Genomic DNA, 16159 nt, shown 5'->3' with positions numbered 1-16159 from the left:
CATCATCCCTCGCACGCATACAGTAAGACACGTAACTACACGCACGCACACACACACTTTCCCCACAGACACCCATTAACTGTTCTAAAACAAAAAGATAAAAAGAAGAAACTAAATTTAAGCCCCAACAATGATATAAAAAATAAAACTATGTGAACATTTACAATCATCATCAGTGCTCGGGGACAGGAAGAGGCAGGGGCGGCAGTAATTCTGTAATTATATTACATACGTCCCAGGTGGTAAAGTCATATGATGCCACTGCACAACAAAGAAAAACCTTACAGTCTCTGCAAACATGTTTTGAGTTCTTAAACAATGCAATCATTTAGCAAAAGACTAATAATAATATTAAAAAAAAGAAAACAAAACAAAAAAAACCCAAAAAAACAAAACAAAGTGCTGAAACCCAGACATTTCACTGGGATCTTTCCAACAAAAACACCCCTCAAAAACATTTTCAGTATCCCTGTCATGTAGCGTTTTAAATTCCTTTCTTATTAACCAAACGCAGTCTGTGTAAACAGGGGAAAGCTAAATCTGGCACACTGGCAGGAGGTTGGTGAGCATCAGATGGGTATGGATGTGGCTGACTGCCCTGTTGATTAATTGGCTGCAGACATGACTCTGCCCCTGGGGACACGAGGCCGGGTGGCAACGCCGTGGTGAGTGCCAATCATCTGCTGACGCTCCACTGTAGATATGTGCACGTGTGTGTTGTGTATGCTAGCGTAATTTTTAAATTTTCACAAGGACAAGATGGACGGCAGGTAGATGTGCTTTATGACAGGGATGAGCAGAAAACCTCTTAACGGTCACCGTGTGAGGCCAGGCCAATGAAAGCAGATGCAGATGTTACTTTGTTGATAACTTGTTGGATTAATGCTGTGTTAAGTTTTTAGGCCACTGACTGTATATAGAAGATGGATAGCCACATTTCTTCTGATGGCCAGCAGGGGGCGAACCATCTGGCAGCAAAAAGAATCATCTTTTAAATACAGTCTGTTTTTTTTTTGAATAAAATCAATTTTTATAAAAACCCGTAAGCACTGATTATTGTTTTGTTTGAAAAAAGCATGTTCTGAAGCTGCTTATTGAAGCCATCGTGCCCCAAACACCGGTGACTGAATCAATTACAGTGAAATCTGGCATTGATAAGCACAACAAAACAACCCTGTTTTACGATATACAGATTTCCTGACACGCTGACAATTACGTGTTTTATCTCAGAAGTACACAAACAGTTCACGCTCCCCCCCCCCCCCATGCATTTATTTGTGTGTATGCAAAAAAAAAACAACAAAAACAAACCAAAAAAAAAACACCTAAAAGAAAAACACATCCCTCCAGTTAAGGTGCAATTCATAGTTTTGTAGGCAGAAGTAGTCTCTGTGTTTCAGCATGCAATTCAAAATTTAAAAAAAGCTATTCTTCCAAATATGTTTTGATCATTTTTGACATCTTTGTCTGTTTGAAGGAAAAAAAAAAAAAAAAAGCAAAAAAAAAGCAAACACCACACACAAAGCAGGAAGGAAAGCATCAAATCAGCACCACACTGCTGTGTGACAGACACAGGAACACCAAACATGAGGAGATAAATGGCATTTGGGTTGTTCTTGGGTCAAGACTCTGGCCCAAACCGGTTCTGAGTGGCTGAGCAACGACAAAAATGCTTTTTGGTCACACAATGGCGAGCCTTCATAGCGATCGCATAAAAGCGAGGGCACAAACAGAGCGCCTACAGTAGTCTGACTGTTCGACCAGCAGAGGACTCGGACACAATCAGAGCACAGTAAGAATACAACAAAAAAACAGAGGCTGGACTGTGTGCGTCTCTGTGAGCATGTACGTAGACTGTGAGTGTGTGTGAATGAGTGCGAGTGTGTCGGTCCTACTATGGGAACATAAATCAACATAGTAAGGAAAAAAAGATTTAAACACACATACATGAATCAGGTGGTTATGTTGTGCTGTCACAAGGAAAGGATGATGTCATAAAATTTAAAAAAAGCCCAAAAAATAAACAATCCCAGAGAAAACAACAACAAAAAAAGATGGCCGCCACAGTGCGACGTCCCCTTTATGGCATCAAAAGAGGTAAAAGATCTGTGAGGTTGAGAGGGAAGTTAATCTAGAATCTAGCAGTAGACTAAGACAGTGCTATTGAGCAGACACACACACACACACACACACACACACACACACAGCCTTTAAAAGACATTAAATATCAAGCTGCCAAGAGGATGAAATTACAAAAAAAAAAAAAAAAGTACAAAAACAAAGTCAAATAGAAAAACAGAGACACTCGTCATCTCTGCATTTCTCAGATGTTCACAAAACCCCCGAAAACAATATAAGAACTTAAAAAGCAAAAACTCCACAAGGACAAACACACTGATTGACTTCACATGAAGGGGGAGGGGGGGGGGGTGTTAATGTGGAAATGATGTGTCTGATTGTAAGGCTCTCTCTTTCCCTCGTTCTTGTTTTAGCGGCATACACCGCTACTCCACCAAAGCTCCCATGAGCGCCCTCGAGGTGAACTGCAGCCATTTTCAGTGTGGCAGCATTGCTGAAAAGCAAAGAGGCTCTTTTAAGACGGACTCCAGTTAAACCAAACCCGGAGTTATTTTTGTTGTAAACTCGGAATAAATAGTGCTTTTAATTTTAGTATTCTAGTCCCAGGTATTTAATTTATTTATTTCCAAAACCAGGCTGCGAGAAAAACCTCCCTGCGAGCAGCAAGCATAAACGCATAAACGCACTGACGAGGGGATGTCGTCGTACTTTTGGCCACAGAGTGTCGTCAATGGCACACAAACGCGTACGCGCCAACCTCCGCCTCAGTTTCTGACTGCGTTTGATCTGCAGCCAGGTGTCGGCCTGTCTGCTTGCCCGACTTTTCTCGCACGTACAGTATGTGTCACCGCGTCCATCTGTCTCCGCGGTGCTCCGCTGACTTTCATCTTTTTGATCTGCAGTGTCACAACATATGGACGCCTGGACTTGCCAACAATCTGTCCTGGAACACATTCACAAGTGTTATGACTCCTGACTTACAAGCATGTACACTCGCGCACCCGCACATACACACACCCAGACACGCTCACCTGTCCTATAAATTCCAGGCACATTCCTTTGATAAAGCCCGTTATGTTTACAGAGGTTGAATTTGCCAGCCAATTCCACTATTTCACATTCAACAGAGCTTCTAAACTGCTGGTTAATATGTTAATGTGCTTCTTTGTTGATGTGACATTGTGTGACAGAGCAATTTATTTTCTTTTACACCAGTCGGCTGCTCTGCTTAACTGCAGCGAGTGCGTCCACTCGATGAACTGTAAACAAAAAAAAAAGGGAGCTTTTACTTGACAGTGAATGCAACTTTTGAATGCTTTAAAGGACTCGTTCACTGAAATAGTCTTGCTTGCAACTAGTTTCCGTTGTCGTTGCGTGTGTGGGATATCGTAAAAATAGAGATTGCTGTTGATTCTCCATCAGAAATCAGTGCTTGCTCCAGCTAATCCACAGGACTCACTGTCAATAGTTGTCGTAAGGACCGGTTCTTTGGTATTTCCAAGCAAAACTGAAGTGACACTAATCTTTAAATGCTGTAAGCACCAAAAACGATACATGAAATCCCGTTCACAGCTAATCCCGCATTAAGGGGGCGGCAGAAATCTCACGTCACGAAATGTGGGCAAATAAAACCATATTTAAAACACAGCATCGTCACATAGAAGTGGAAAAAGCTCCTTTTTTTTCTTGTTTGAGTGAGCCGGCCATTTATTGGTTTGGATTACAAATTGGTGCATCACTGACAAATCAAAGCTAACTGCAGAAACACTGGGGTAGAGACTGGTTTCCCTGTAGCGCTTGTGGTTTAACACAGAGTTCTTTCCAATTAGCGACACATCGAAGTGCAGCTGCCAGAGTGAATCCGATTGCTCAGTTTGTGGAATGTGAACGCTTCCGTCTATTACATGGGGAGAATAATTATGTGTTTACAGCTGAGACGACAGCAGCTCGATGGCAGGCATGTTCCTCTCTCTACAGAGCACACGTGTTTCCATACATTCCATCCATGCTTCCCAGATTTGTGTAGGAGGCATTAATGAGACATGAATAAAGTTTGACTTAAAAAAAAAAAAAAAAAAAGACCTCTCTAAAAGGAGCACTACTTTCCCCACTTACCCCTCCTCTCTTTCTGGCCTACTTCCTGCTAATGTTTCTCGGAAAACATCAATCGGTGGGGGCCACGGGCCTGGCGGGGGGCCAGAGCCATGATGGCATGTTAGCCCGTTCGGGCAGTCGGTCGGCTACTCTGTGAGCACAACAGCAGATGGGTGTGGGTGGTGCAGAAACACATCTGTGCACGATACACACGAAAGCCAAATGCTACAAAACATATGTGGATGATTAGCATACATGCACTGAAAAGAGGGCGGAGCCGACACGTTTACTCTGGCGATGTCACGGTAACAGGATCATCACCTCTCTTAACCCGGGCCTTGGAGATGTCTTTTAACAAGGTTGTGGTGTAAACTGGCAGCACTGAATGTGAAAGACATGAATATTTAACATGGAAGCAAAAAGAAGTCACAGAGGTGCGTTATGGGAAATGTAGGATCTGTAAGCTTGGAGGCTATCTCAACACCTCCAACAGCAGTCGTGTGTACGGGAAAGGAAGCGGTGGAAGTGCAGAGCACACACACACACACACACACCCTCAGCAAACAGCCCTGACAGCACTTACAGCCAATGTTCAGACTTCTCCAGTTCAAAACAGAGTTTTTCTCAGTGGTTATTTCCTGTCATTAATATCAATAACTGAAAGCAAAAAAAGAGATGACACCGAGCTCTTTCCTACTAATAACCCCAAAGCGGACTGGACAGTGCTGCGGTGTTACTGCAGGTTATTTGTTGTCAGACTGCCAAAAAACAAAAACCTGATCAGAGTAAAATTCAAACTTTTTATCTTTGGTAAAACGCCCGTCACAGATATTGAAAATGTTCACATTCTTAAGGTCAGGCGAGATTGGGAGTTATAGATCGGCTATTCCAAAAATAATAACGTAAGCGCACAACATCCAAGGCAGGAAAAGGGCAGCCTGTGGGCCAAAAACAAGCTAACAACAATGGAAAAGAAAAAACAAATGGCAAGGATCCAGTTCTCTCATTTATAGAAAAGGAAAAAAAAGAAAAACTGAGGGAGGGGTTGAGGGTTAAAAACTTTAGAGCCGAAATAAACAAGTGTGACACATAAATTTATCATTAAGGCTTTTAAGTGTGGCTGCTTTGAGTGGAAAGGTGAGTGCTGACTGGGCTTCATCTCATCTAATCCAAGCCAGTGAACTGGACCTCCACTGTATTTATATTGGAGGTTTCTGTGGGAACATTTTTAAATGTCATTTCCAGAGAAATAAGCTTGCTGTGCAGTTATTTAACTAACCAAGTAACAACTATGTCTAAAAAGATGGCTTCAAAAGCACACTACGTCAAAGGCTGAGGCCACAATGGCTGTGCCCGTTCTTTTATACGAGTCTGCACTTCAACTACAGCCGCTGTTACTGCTTTAAAGGCTTTACGTTTGACGGTGTCTAAAAAAACCCAAGAGAAAGCAACAGGCCAGAGCTGTCCAAAAACATAAGTGCCTCAGTGCTTTAATGCCTGCTGAGTGGTCACAATCAAGTGTCCTTGAGCAAGAAAGACACCCCTATTTGGCACTCCTGCCAGCCTCTTTAAAAATCACCGCAAGTCCCGGGAGGCAGCGTGGACAACACACGAGCCAGTCAGCCTCATCTTCACTTAAACTGTCACTGCTTTATAGATTTGTCTTTTTACGGGGAGGATGAGGCGCTCCCTTCATTTGGAATGGTTTTTATTTCATCGCCATGATGACTCCCTCTCCCTCATCAAAGTGGAAAAACCGAAGCCGTTCCGTCAAGCGTATTACCTCCCTCCTCCGCACTCATCCAATGAGTCCGTCACTGGGACCAGCAGCGGAAGGATTATTTCCAAAATGTCTCTTTCTGGATTCCAGTCTCCATTCATCAAGCTTCGACTTTGTATACTGGGAAAAACCCACTGCTGCTGCTTCTTCGTTTCTTTGTCTTTTTTATATTTTCCTGTTTCTGCTCAGTCTGAAATATGTTTCCCTTCTTGGTTCTTCTCTGGCTTGTACTTACAAAAAACACAAACTGATTAATTTAGGGACATTTCTGCCTCTCATGCAAACTGGCATACTTTGATGAACCAGGGAAAACACAAAAGATATAAAAGAAAACCCACGGGTGTGTGCTGGGTAATGGTGAGTATGTGTGTGTGTGTGACACTGTGCCCAGCTCTGCAGCGCTGTGACATTTAGTGATAAGGATTGAGTGATGAGAGGCTCTGCATTTTTCTTTCTTACTCACGTCTGGTTCTGCATGAGGAATTAAGGGGAAAACTGCATGCGCATTCCCTCACCTGTTATTACACTGGCCGGCCGGCCATCTTGGCCGGTGACCTCAGCCTGTTGTAGATCTCAGGAGCGTGTCGTGGCGACCTAAGTGATAACAGTTCAACAGGCCAAGCGAGGTAAACCTGACTCGTCTTTCAGCAGTCCACACATCCTTATCTGTCAGCCGACACGCAGATATGCAAGATGTGCAAAGTGATTGCAGCAGTGAGTCTTCCTATGAGTGCAGTCTGAGGCCCTGAAATCAGAGGCTGGCAGGTTTTGTTTGTTTAAAGTGAGTCACATTAGAAACTTTAGTCAGATCTAGTCTCAAATGAAAACATCAGTCAGTGCTTTTTGCAAGAAGACTGAAGAAAATGAGAGCTTTAGTACAAAAATGTGACACCTCATTCATTACTTGACCTAGAGTCGTACTATGAGTATGTTACCCACGTTCTATTTAAAAAATAAATAAAAATAAATAAATCTCATTTTGAGACAAAGGGCGTTGAATCTCGCATTATCGTCGCTTCCTCTCCCATCAAATCCTGCTTAAAGCTCTTTTTCTCGCCGCAGCCCCTCTGGGTTTGGATCAGGATTTGGCTCCCAGCATCAAAACCAAAACCCTAACAGATGCCGGCACAGACTGCGCTGCCATCGAGGCAGCGACACGGGCCCTGACACAACTGTCGGCGGCCTGCTGGCTAATCTAATTTTCCCCACCAAGTGGTCTCCCAGCTCTGAGAAGGGAACCAATTTATGGAAATAAGTCCCCAAAAACATATTAATGGCATTGGAACTGTATGATTGAGGAGTTTGGAGGTGAAAATAATGGGGACAAAAAGCATTTGAGGCATTCGATGCATGGCTGTGTCAGCGTCTGATGAAATTAAAGCCACAAAATAATGTTTGATATGATCTCAGGCGGCGTCAGCGACAGGCGGTGTTTACTACAAGAAAAGTGGTTTTTATACCTCTAGAGGTCTTAACCTCGAAAGAAGCCAGAAGCTAAAGTAAAGCCCAGACAGGTTTGAAGAGTAGATGGTGGATATGGTCAATCTGCAGTTAAAACAAAAATCAATGTGCTCATAATTTCTTGATCGCTGCTCGTCTGCCCGGCGCACATCTTTAACTGCTCCGCAGCACGGTAAATATTCCAGCTACGACTTCCACGCCCTCAACAAGAACTAATCCTTGTCCCACTGGGCTACCCATGTACTCATACCAAGGCTCTACATCATCATCAACTTCTGCCAGACAACTTGGGCGGATGGGTGGGTGTCTGTGTGTGTTGGGGTGGGGGTGATCTAGGCATCCATTCCACATCGACAGCTGTTTACGACAGAAAGAAGGCAAGAGGCATGAGCGCTCCTGCCTAAATGTTTATGATGATAATCATCTGTAGGGCATCAGAAAAGGCATCGCCATGGCAACTTCTGCCCCAAAACAAAGGGAAAGAAACGAGGCAGAGAGAAGATAAACAGACCCCTGTTATTGAAATGGTGCATTCCTGTGAGGATAACAGAAAACACACAGAATAGATAGGATCCACAGTGTGTGTGTGTGTGTGTGTGTGTGTGTGTGTGTGTGTGTGTGTGTGTGTGTGTGTGTGTGTGTGTGTGTGTGTTGGAGGATGACTTGGGAGATTTTGCAAAATAGAGAAAGCTGAAAACACAGACTTGAGGAGGGGGAGGAAAAAAAATCAGGATGATAAGTGAAAGAAAAAGACGATCTGTGATTGGCAGCTGAGCAGAAAGCTGAGTATCTAACCGAAGGGACTCAACGTCGGGGTCGACCTCATCCGAATGCTGCAGCTCCTTGCCTGATATGAACCCACCCACTCGTCTTAACAACACCCATCCCCATTTCCTCTTTTCCACATAGTTTCCAAGGAAACAAAGTTATCTGAGGCGCTAGATGGAGAGAGAAAGAGAGGGAGAGAGAGAGATGAAAAACTGAAGGGTGATATTCTTCCAGCTGCTATCGGACTGGACGAACAATAATGGCAGTAACTGCCGTAGATGCCATAGACGGGGCATGATTTATTCAGAGCTGCCTGTAAGCTCTGGGAAACGCACTCTCTTGCTCGCTCTCTCACTCACACACACACACACACACACACACACACACACACACTCTCCTCACTCATTATACTCCCCTCACACTCTCTCCTGCCTTCTCTCTCAGGTTCTCATCCCAGTTTCATCCTCCTTTCCTGTTCCCATCAGTTTCTTTCTTCCTTTCCATTTTCTCAAAATATGATACAAATAAAAACCCCATATAGCCCACCCCCAATCCCGCGCTTCCTTTTTCAAGCACACACAGACAACTCTAAGGCGCATGTAGATGAACGTGAGCATATGTATGAGCTGAAACATCTCTACTGAGTCATTCCCTTTCATTTGGCTGTCGGTGCTCCAGTGAGAGGGGGGGGGGGGGGGGGGGGGGGGGGTTCTGTAATGTCCTACCGACACTCGGGAGCAATGAAAGTATCTGAGCAGGAGTTTATGTCTGGAAGGAGGTCACCAAATATGACAGGAAGACATCTGGAGGTGGAGAGTGAAGTGGGAACATCGGTCAATCTGTAAACTTCAGTAAACACAGACAAAACCAAAACGGTCCTTCCCTTCAGAGTTTGTCAGATCCATGGAGGGGTTTCACCTGCCGGCGATAGACCCCTGGCTTTTTCTTGCTGCCATTTTCTCTCAGAGAACAGGCGCGTCGAATCGGTGGGTGACAAAAGGAAGGACGGGTGACAAATAGAGAGATAGCGCGGGGCCTCCCGGAAAAGGGGAGGAATGAGGAAATCTAAGATTCAGTGGTTATTATCCTCTCATCTCAAAGCTCCCTCTCAAAATCCATGGATGTGATTCAGTGTTCCCTTTTTTCTGACCCCAATGTAATGACTTTAAAGAGCAGCATCAGTGCTGCCTGGTGGAGATACATTTAGTTTCACTCCAATGAGAGAAGCAGTTCATCAGTATCGTTCCACCCCCCAAAATCACTTGGGCCCTACGAGCGTTTTGTTTTTTTTTTTTCACATATGTTTTTCATTTAAATTTTTTTGGCCACCTGACACCTAGCCTTCATTCGCTCTGGACTCTTTTCTGTAAGGGTTTTCCAAGAGGTAGCGATACCTGTCGTAGTTCTCCAGCATGTACTTGGGGGCGTACATGTGCTCTTTGGGGTCCACTGGGGGATACTCCTGCAGCGAGCCGTCAAACCAGCCGCCAGTCCGGATGAGATCGCGGATGTAGTTGAGGTCGCGTTTGTCCTCGTAGTCGCCCCACCGCGGGAAGTCTCCGTTCTGCGCCGACACCAGCTTAAAGTAGATCCCCTCGGGTGTGAAGCACCAGGAGCAGTGCCACCCTGCGAAGTGGAACGGGCTTCCCACCGACCACTGCACCAGGATGTGGCCGGTGTCATTCTCGTATTTGCGGAAACCCGGCATAGTGTAATATTCGCGACGACGCAGTTTGATGCCGTCGCCATCGTACACGTCGTGCAGCATCCTCAACGTGCAGCCCGACACCACCTCCAGAGACCCGAACTGCTTCCAGAAAAAGCCATACAACGACTGCACACACAGAGAAAAGAGTACAGGAGAATTGCAAGAAGAATGAGATACTGTTACCACATTTATTCTTCCCTTAATCTTACATGGTGAAAAAGATCTTAATTTCACGTAACAAACTGGCTGCTTGTAGAAAACACACGAAAGCTGAGATACTTCTGTTACCTTGCGCATGTGGATGGCGAAAGGCTCTGTCCACCCGTCGAACAGCTTGAGGAAAAGTAGTCCTTCGTGTGCTGGGATTTCGTCGGCATCGTTGATGACGAAAACATCGTCTGATCGCGCACCGACCACCCTGGACATGCCATTGCGCGTCAGGAAGGTACGCAGGTAGTCATCGGCGATCCAGCCATCCTGCCGACCCCCATCCGGAAAGTGGTTGAGGAACACGTACAGGATCTTGTGACGTATGTAGTCATAGGTACCGTTTAGAAGGAGCCGCAGGAAACTGAGGGAGGGATTACAAAAATGTAATTACGTGGATTCTTTGATCCAAACGAAAATTAACAGGATTTTTTTTTTAAGCTCAGCATTTTAAGTAACACAGTTGCATTTAGATTAATTTTACCTACTGTTCCAGGCAGCCATTGCTTTCCTTTACTGACATGTAGCAGACATAAGTTAGCAAGAGCGTAGATTCTTCTTGTCAAAGTAAGGCTGCCACTTGCAATTTTAGTTTTCCTAAACTTCGAACACTGAGAATTTTCAGTTTCAATAACACCTACTTACACTTTCTACATTTTGAGCTAGCAAGTGCACACCAAAGTTAGCTTGACTATTAGCAGTTACCCGTTAGCCACATTAGCCAATCTGCTATTATAAGGGTAGCTATTATTAGCTATGGCTAATATTAATAAGGCTAACAATGTTGGTAATGTTATTAACAAGAGCAGCAAAAGTTACAAGACATGTCCGTCTGTGACGTTAGGATTGTGTTAAAGGGTAACACAAATGCTTATTATTTAGAATTATTAATAATTATTCAACAATTAGTCCCCCTGTGAAAATTTCCCTTTTAAAACTATTATTGAACTGAGAAGTGAATAGCAGTTTTAAATTTCTTGATGATACTTCTTACTCCAGTTCTTGACACTTGAAACACTATTTTAAATTTGTATATCCATCTCCTGTGTTTGTGATTGAAAACCGTTATTCTCTACTCTAAACAGATGTTTTTTTTTAGTGTGATGCTTTCTCCAGTGACAGCTAAAGAGTTTTCACGGTTTGTAAATTGTAAGGTTGTCCTCCGTTTTAGATTTTACAAGCTATGAACATTAAAAATAAATATGCTACAGCTAAAAAAAACAAAAAAACAAAAAGACAGTTTTTCAGTTTCTAATAATGACTCTGGTCTTTTTTCTGAAATAATTTGATCTCTACAGAAACTTAGTATGCTGTCTTGGGAAGATTTGGACAAAAACTTTAAATTTCATAGGGGTACTAATCATTTGTGTATTAGCATGTTGCTGACACAGTCTACAGTTGTGCCGAGTTTCCCCATCTCTGAGTGGCATTAGGTGACTGTGCCAAGAAACAAAATTAATGAAGGAAACTGATTCACTGCATTTATTACACGATGCCTTCTGGTGGGAAACACACCAACAGAACTGCAGTATCATGCATCCATAATGTGACGTTCCCTGTAATGGATTTCACAAATTTAAAAGGCTTATAATTATAATTTTTTGCCCCTCTGAAGAAAAATAAAAAATAAAAAATTGCAAACCAATATCGCATTAAACGGTCAACAAAATACATTCCAGCTGTGGCCCATTTATAAAAGGTTGTCAAAATGTGGCAGAAGAGATAAAGAAACAGTTCAGAAAGGCACTTGTTTGACAAATGGCACCTTTCAGCAGAGAAAAGCCGTTCTCCTCACGCCAAACTGTCCAGAAGAACAACTCAATTAACCTGTTGATATGCATAGCGAAAGACGGCGATCGCAGAACATAGCCGCTTTCATGCAGTGTCACATCCGATGATTGAACACACCGATCTCTCCCTTCAAGGCTACACGCAGAGTCAATCATGCTGCTCTTGTCATAATCTGCTGTAAAATTTGCCCTCGAGGCGTTTCATGTCGTCGCCACAGGAAGCTAACTGTAATTGTTATTCCGCACGCGGATACTCGAGGAGCACGAGTAGGGCTGGCTGTAAACAAAGAGGGTAAGCTGCAAACAATAACGACTCATTGAAACGGCGCCGTCACAACTTGGATAAAGGAGAAAAAAAAAGGGGGAAGTATGTGTGTGTGTGTGTTTGTAACCAAGCAGCTGGGAGAAAAAAAAAAATGAGCACAAATGGAGCTTCTATTGTTTAGCAGTGTGTCCTCATGTGAGCTCATTTATCATTATAAAGACATAAAGATGACATAACATGGCCTTTGTAACATATACACACTGTTCTTGTGACTTAATCCAGTTTAAAGTTTGCCGAGTTTGCACTTTATTTCACAATGCGTACTGTCGGGCACTACAGAGTCATAAACTGAAGGCCACAGAGGACTACACATCTCACACAAATACACCTTGACCGCGGGGGGTTGGGCGGTTTTTATAATCCCTTCACATGCACCTGTCCAAAAAACAACTTTGAATCATACCTGAGAGGCCGTTTCTCTCCGTAGGCGGTGAAGTTCGATTCGCACACGAGGAACAAATCCACGGCCTCTGAGAGCTCATGAAAGCGTGCGTGCAGCAGATCAAACTCGTGGTTGACGTTGATGGCGTTGATCACCCTCCGCGGGGTTTCTCTGGGCGTCAGCCGCTCCTTAGTTGGCAGATTGGAGTGGTACACCATTGTGGGAACCCCGCAGTAAGGTCCGTGCCACCCAGGCCGACAAACGCACTTGACCAGCCGCTTCCCGTTGCCCTTGGCCCGAGCTTTGACCTTTGGCACAATGGTGGGCTGCTGCTGGAGCTCCAGAGGTTTCCGTTGCCCGGCAGCAACAGCCCGACCAACTGCTCCGTTAGCCGCAGACCCCCCTGATTTTCCATAGTACTCTTTAGGAGTAGCTACCTCTGTCCCCTGCCTGAAGCAAAGGGCTCCAGCTTTGGTGCGCACAAAGTAAGGGGTTTTGTCATCTTGAAGCTGGAAAGTGCGAGTATGGAGGTCTCCCATGGATTCTATGGGATCCCTGAAATGATGCTCTTTTCTTGCTGGTTCCTGTGGAGGGTCTAGCCTATCGGGCGGTGCAGGGTGGGCGGGATTCCACCGCTTTAAGCGGTCCTCAGCTCTAATCTGGATAAAAGAGAGTAACGGGAAACAGTTACACAACTCTGCCTTGAAATAAAAACACCAGCTTTACTCATTATACTCTTCACTGTAAGATTCACATTAAAGCGAAATTGTATTTAACAAACACGACAAACCCGTGTCCTGTCAGGTACAAGCAGGAGACTAATTAGTTTCTTCTAATTTTGGTGGTTACGCAAATTGTGTAGTGCGGTGTATTTCAGGTTTTCCTGCCTGATTTACACCCAGTCTGTCCATTTTGGCAACCAAAAAAGATCCACAGTGATAGTGAGTCCGAATTACATGCTCTCCATAGCATCTAGGAAAACTCAAAGACTAATATGAGTCATTCTTTTTTGACAGCACCATTTGTGTCCAGGTGCCTGGGAACAGCAGGTACAATTTAAACTTCAGAGACCCAAGTCTTAAAGTCTAAACACAACGGTTAGCCAATATAAATTAGGGCAAATTAATATTAATGTTTAGCATTGAATTCTTTTTACTGTTTCTTGCAGTAAATCACTGCATGAACACTAAATATTCCCTCCTTATTACAAAACAAATGGATTTGGTGATGTTGAGCATGCATTTGGTAGCTGTTCACCTGAACTCTCGTTATGAAGAATGCCATGAGTGACAGCAAAAAACATGGTTAAGATAAAACCCTTCACAACATGTAATCAGAGTCACGTACAGAGAGTTTCCAACGAGGTGCACACCCCTGGGAACACTCAAGGGCGAGACGGTCAGATGAACTGAAGTGTACATGGCTATACCTCCTGCTCAGATTCAGCCAAATGCTGCAATGATCAGATGACACTGCACAGTGGAAACAGATAATGACCCGCAGCATACTGCAAAAGCAACCCTAGAGTTTCTCAAGGCAAAGAAATAAGATATTCTTGGGTGGCCAAGTCAGTTACATTAGTGCAATAGAGCATGTTATTCAGTAATTGAACGAAAAACTGAAGCAGAGAGTCAGAAAAACAGGCAGCAACTGTAGGTGGCAGCAGTAAAGGTCTGGAAGAGCATCTCAAGGAAGGAAACGCAACATTTGCTGCTCTCCACGAGCTCTCGACTTCAGGCAGTCTGCCTGAATCAAAGCTAAAAGTCCGCACTTCATTTACATCTTGATTGTTTGGTTTAAAACCCTCCGTGGGGGTATATAGAGGTAACACTATAAAGACAGTGTTGAGATAAGCCGCTTTGAAAGTACTAACCTCACATTACATGAGGCTAAATTGCATGAGCACACATTCAGTGAAGCACCAGACATGCTGCAATTTGTTTATGGCACAAGTGATACTGTAATGCTGTTGAGACATGCTGGTGCAGTAGGCAAGCAAGGTAAACATGAGCAGAAACATTTAGAGATGCTTATGCTTCAACTTGTTCAGCAGCTGCTGGAGAAACATGTTGCATGTATGGCTTTAAATAGATTTTGTTGATTTGAGTCAGCTCTGTGTGCATGCGTGTGTGTAGTGAATCACCACTCTGAGTCTGGATTTAAGTGATGTTATTAGCTCACAGCATGCTCTGCAAGATTTCATTTCACATTAAATTATTTTAGGTACCTAAGTGCAACCCCCCTTTAAATGATGTCACTTCCTGTTTCGGGCAGGACATGGCAGACATGCGATAGTTCGCGCTGATGGACGTAGGAAGTGTTACAAACAGCTGATCGGATAAGCGTGTTTCTGGAATATTGTGTGTGTGTGTGTGTGTGTGTGTGTGTGTGTGTGTGTGTGTGTGTGTGTGTGTGTATATATATATATATATATATATATATAGCTGCAAGTGCTTTTGTACAGTTTTTGCAAAGCTATATGTGGAAGGAAACCGTGACGTAGGACAAGCTGATGGCATAAGATGTAAGTACAACTCCTCCGGTTTCATATGCAAAAAACATTATTGCGCTAGCTCACGTGGTTGCAGTGCTACCAGGATTTAAAAATAGTTACCCAAAACGGAGCGTGCTGCTCTGACCAGCTTTAAAGGGTTAAGATCCCCAGGTAAAGAAGCACAGGATTACACCAACACATTTTAATATACTGGAGGTCTGGGGAAATCTCATCTGGTTGCACAATGCATCACATCAGTCTTGGAGAAAAGTCAAATACTGCTGCCTTGGCTGGTTGCTTGCTTGCCCTGCCATGTGACTCTGACGTTTTAACACAACAGTTGTGATGCAAACTAACATCTTAAAAGAAACAGAGTCACCCGGGTCTAGAAAAACAAACCCAGGTGCGCTGTGAGGTAAAATTTGCATTTTTAATAGCGCACGTTTGGTGGCTTTAGAGAGAAAGCAAAACAACAGTCCTGGGAATGGATGAGAAACAGGGCTCAGATCCAGGGATCTGTGTGGGAGTTTGAGCTGAAAGCTTGAAATACATAAACATAAATTTGTCTGAAGGTGTAAATTGTGAGGCGTTCGACACCGCGCTGTTGCGTTCGGGTTTACCCATCTTACCTCATTTGCTGCGTCTCCCAGCTGGTTTTCCTTTGGTTTCTCCCAGGGATGTGGTGGTGCTGGCTCCTCTCGTTGCCTCATCTCCTCATCTCCACCTCCAGCTATGGCCTCTGGGATCCCTGGGCCAAATCCTTGCCCTCCGCCTCCTCCCCCGAGACCCGGCACGCCTCTAGCTTTGGCATCTGACTGCCGGAGACCGGGTAGAGGGGGGGCCTCTTCAGGAGAAGCTGGGCTGAGCGGGGTGGTGGCCATACCCTTCTCCCTCCAGAAGAAGCCGGTCACCATGATGAAGGACTTGATGTTGGGGTATGGAGCCGAGAGCTCCCGCAGCAGGGAGACGTAATGGAGGGCCTTGTAGTAGTGGAGGAAGGAGATGACACACAGGCCCACCGTGCACAGCAAGAACACCCTGTGCCGCCGCATTTTCATCCTGGAACAAATG

At 44.3% G+C, this 16159-nt stretch overlaps 1 protein-coding gene across 6 annotated transcripts in view; it reads right to left on the bottom strand.

The window, feature by feature from the left end:
- Positions 1-8874: 8874 nt before the first annotated feature.
- The window catches only part of mgat3b (beta-1,4-mannosyl-glycoprotein 4-beta-N-acetylglucosaminyltransferase b), a 55677-nt gene continuing 48392 nt past the window's right edge, over positions 8875-16159 (bottom strand). For all 6 annotated transcript variants that reach the window (XM_086294933.1, XM_086294935.1, XM_086294931.1 and 3 more), the window contains 4 exons: positions 15718-16147; positions 12616-13253; positions 10179-10461; positions 8875-10016 (listed from right to left, as the gene is read on the bottom strand). In XM_086294933.1, the coding sequence (XP_086151059.1) occupies positions 9519-10016; positions 10179-10461; positions 12616-13253; positions 15718-16147 (1849 nt within the window). In that variant the 3' untranslated portion in view covers positions 8875-9518. The remainder of the gene's footprint in view (positions 10017-10178; positions 10462-12615; positions 13254-15717; positions 16148-16159) is intronic.

This window comes from Aulonocara sp. 'chitande type north' Nkhata Bay, linkage group LG6, assembly GCF_057382095.1.
Source record: "Aulonocara sp. 'chitande type north' Nkhata Bay isolate Kocher_YH1m ecotype deep benthic linkage group LG6, A_spYH_male_GT1.1, whole genome shotgun sequence".
Classification (NCBI taxonomy): domain Eukaryota; kingdom Metazoa; phylum Chordata; class Actinopteri; order Cichliformes; family Cichlidae; genus Aulonocara; species Aulonocara sp. 'chitande type north' Nkhata Bay.
The sequence above is the reverse complement of the archived record's forward strand: the minus strand, read 5'-3'. Positions and strand labels throughout refer to the sequence as shown.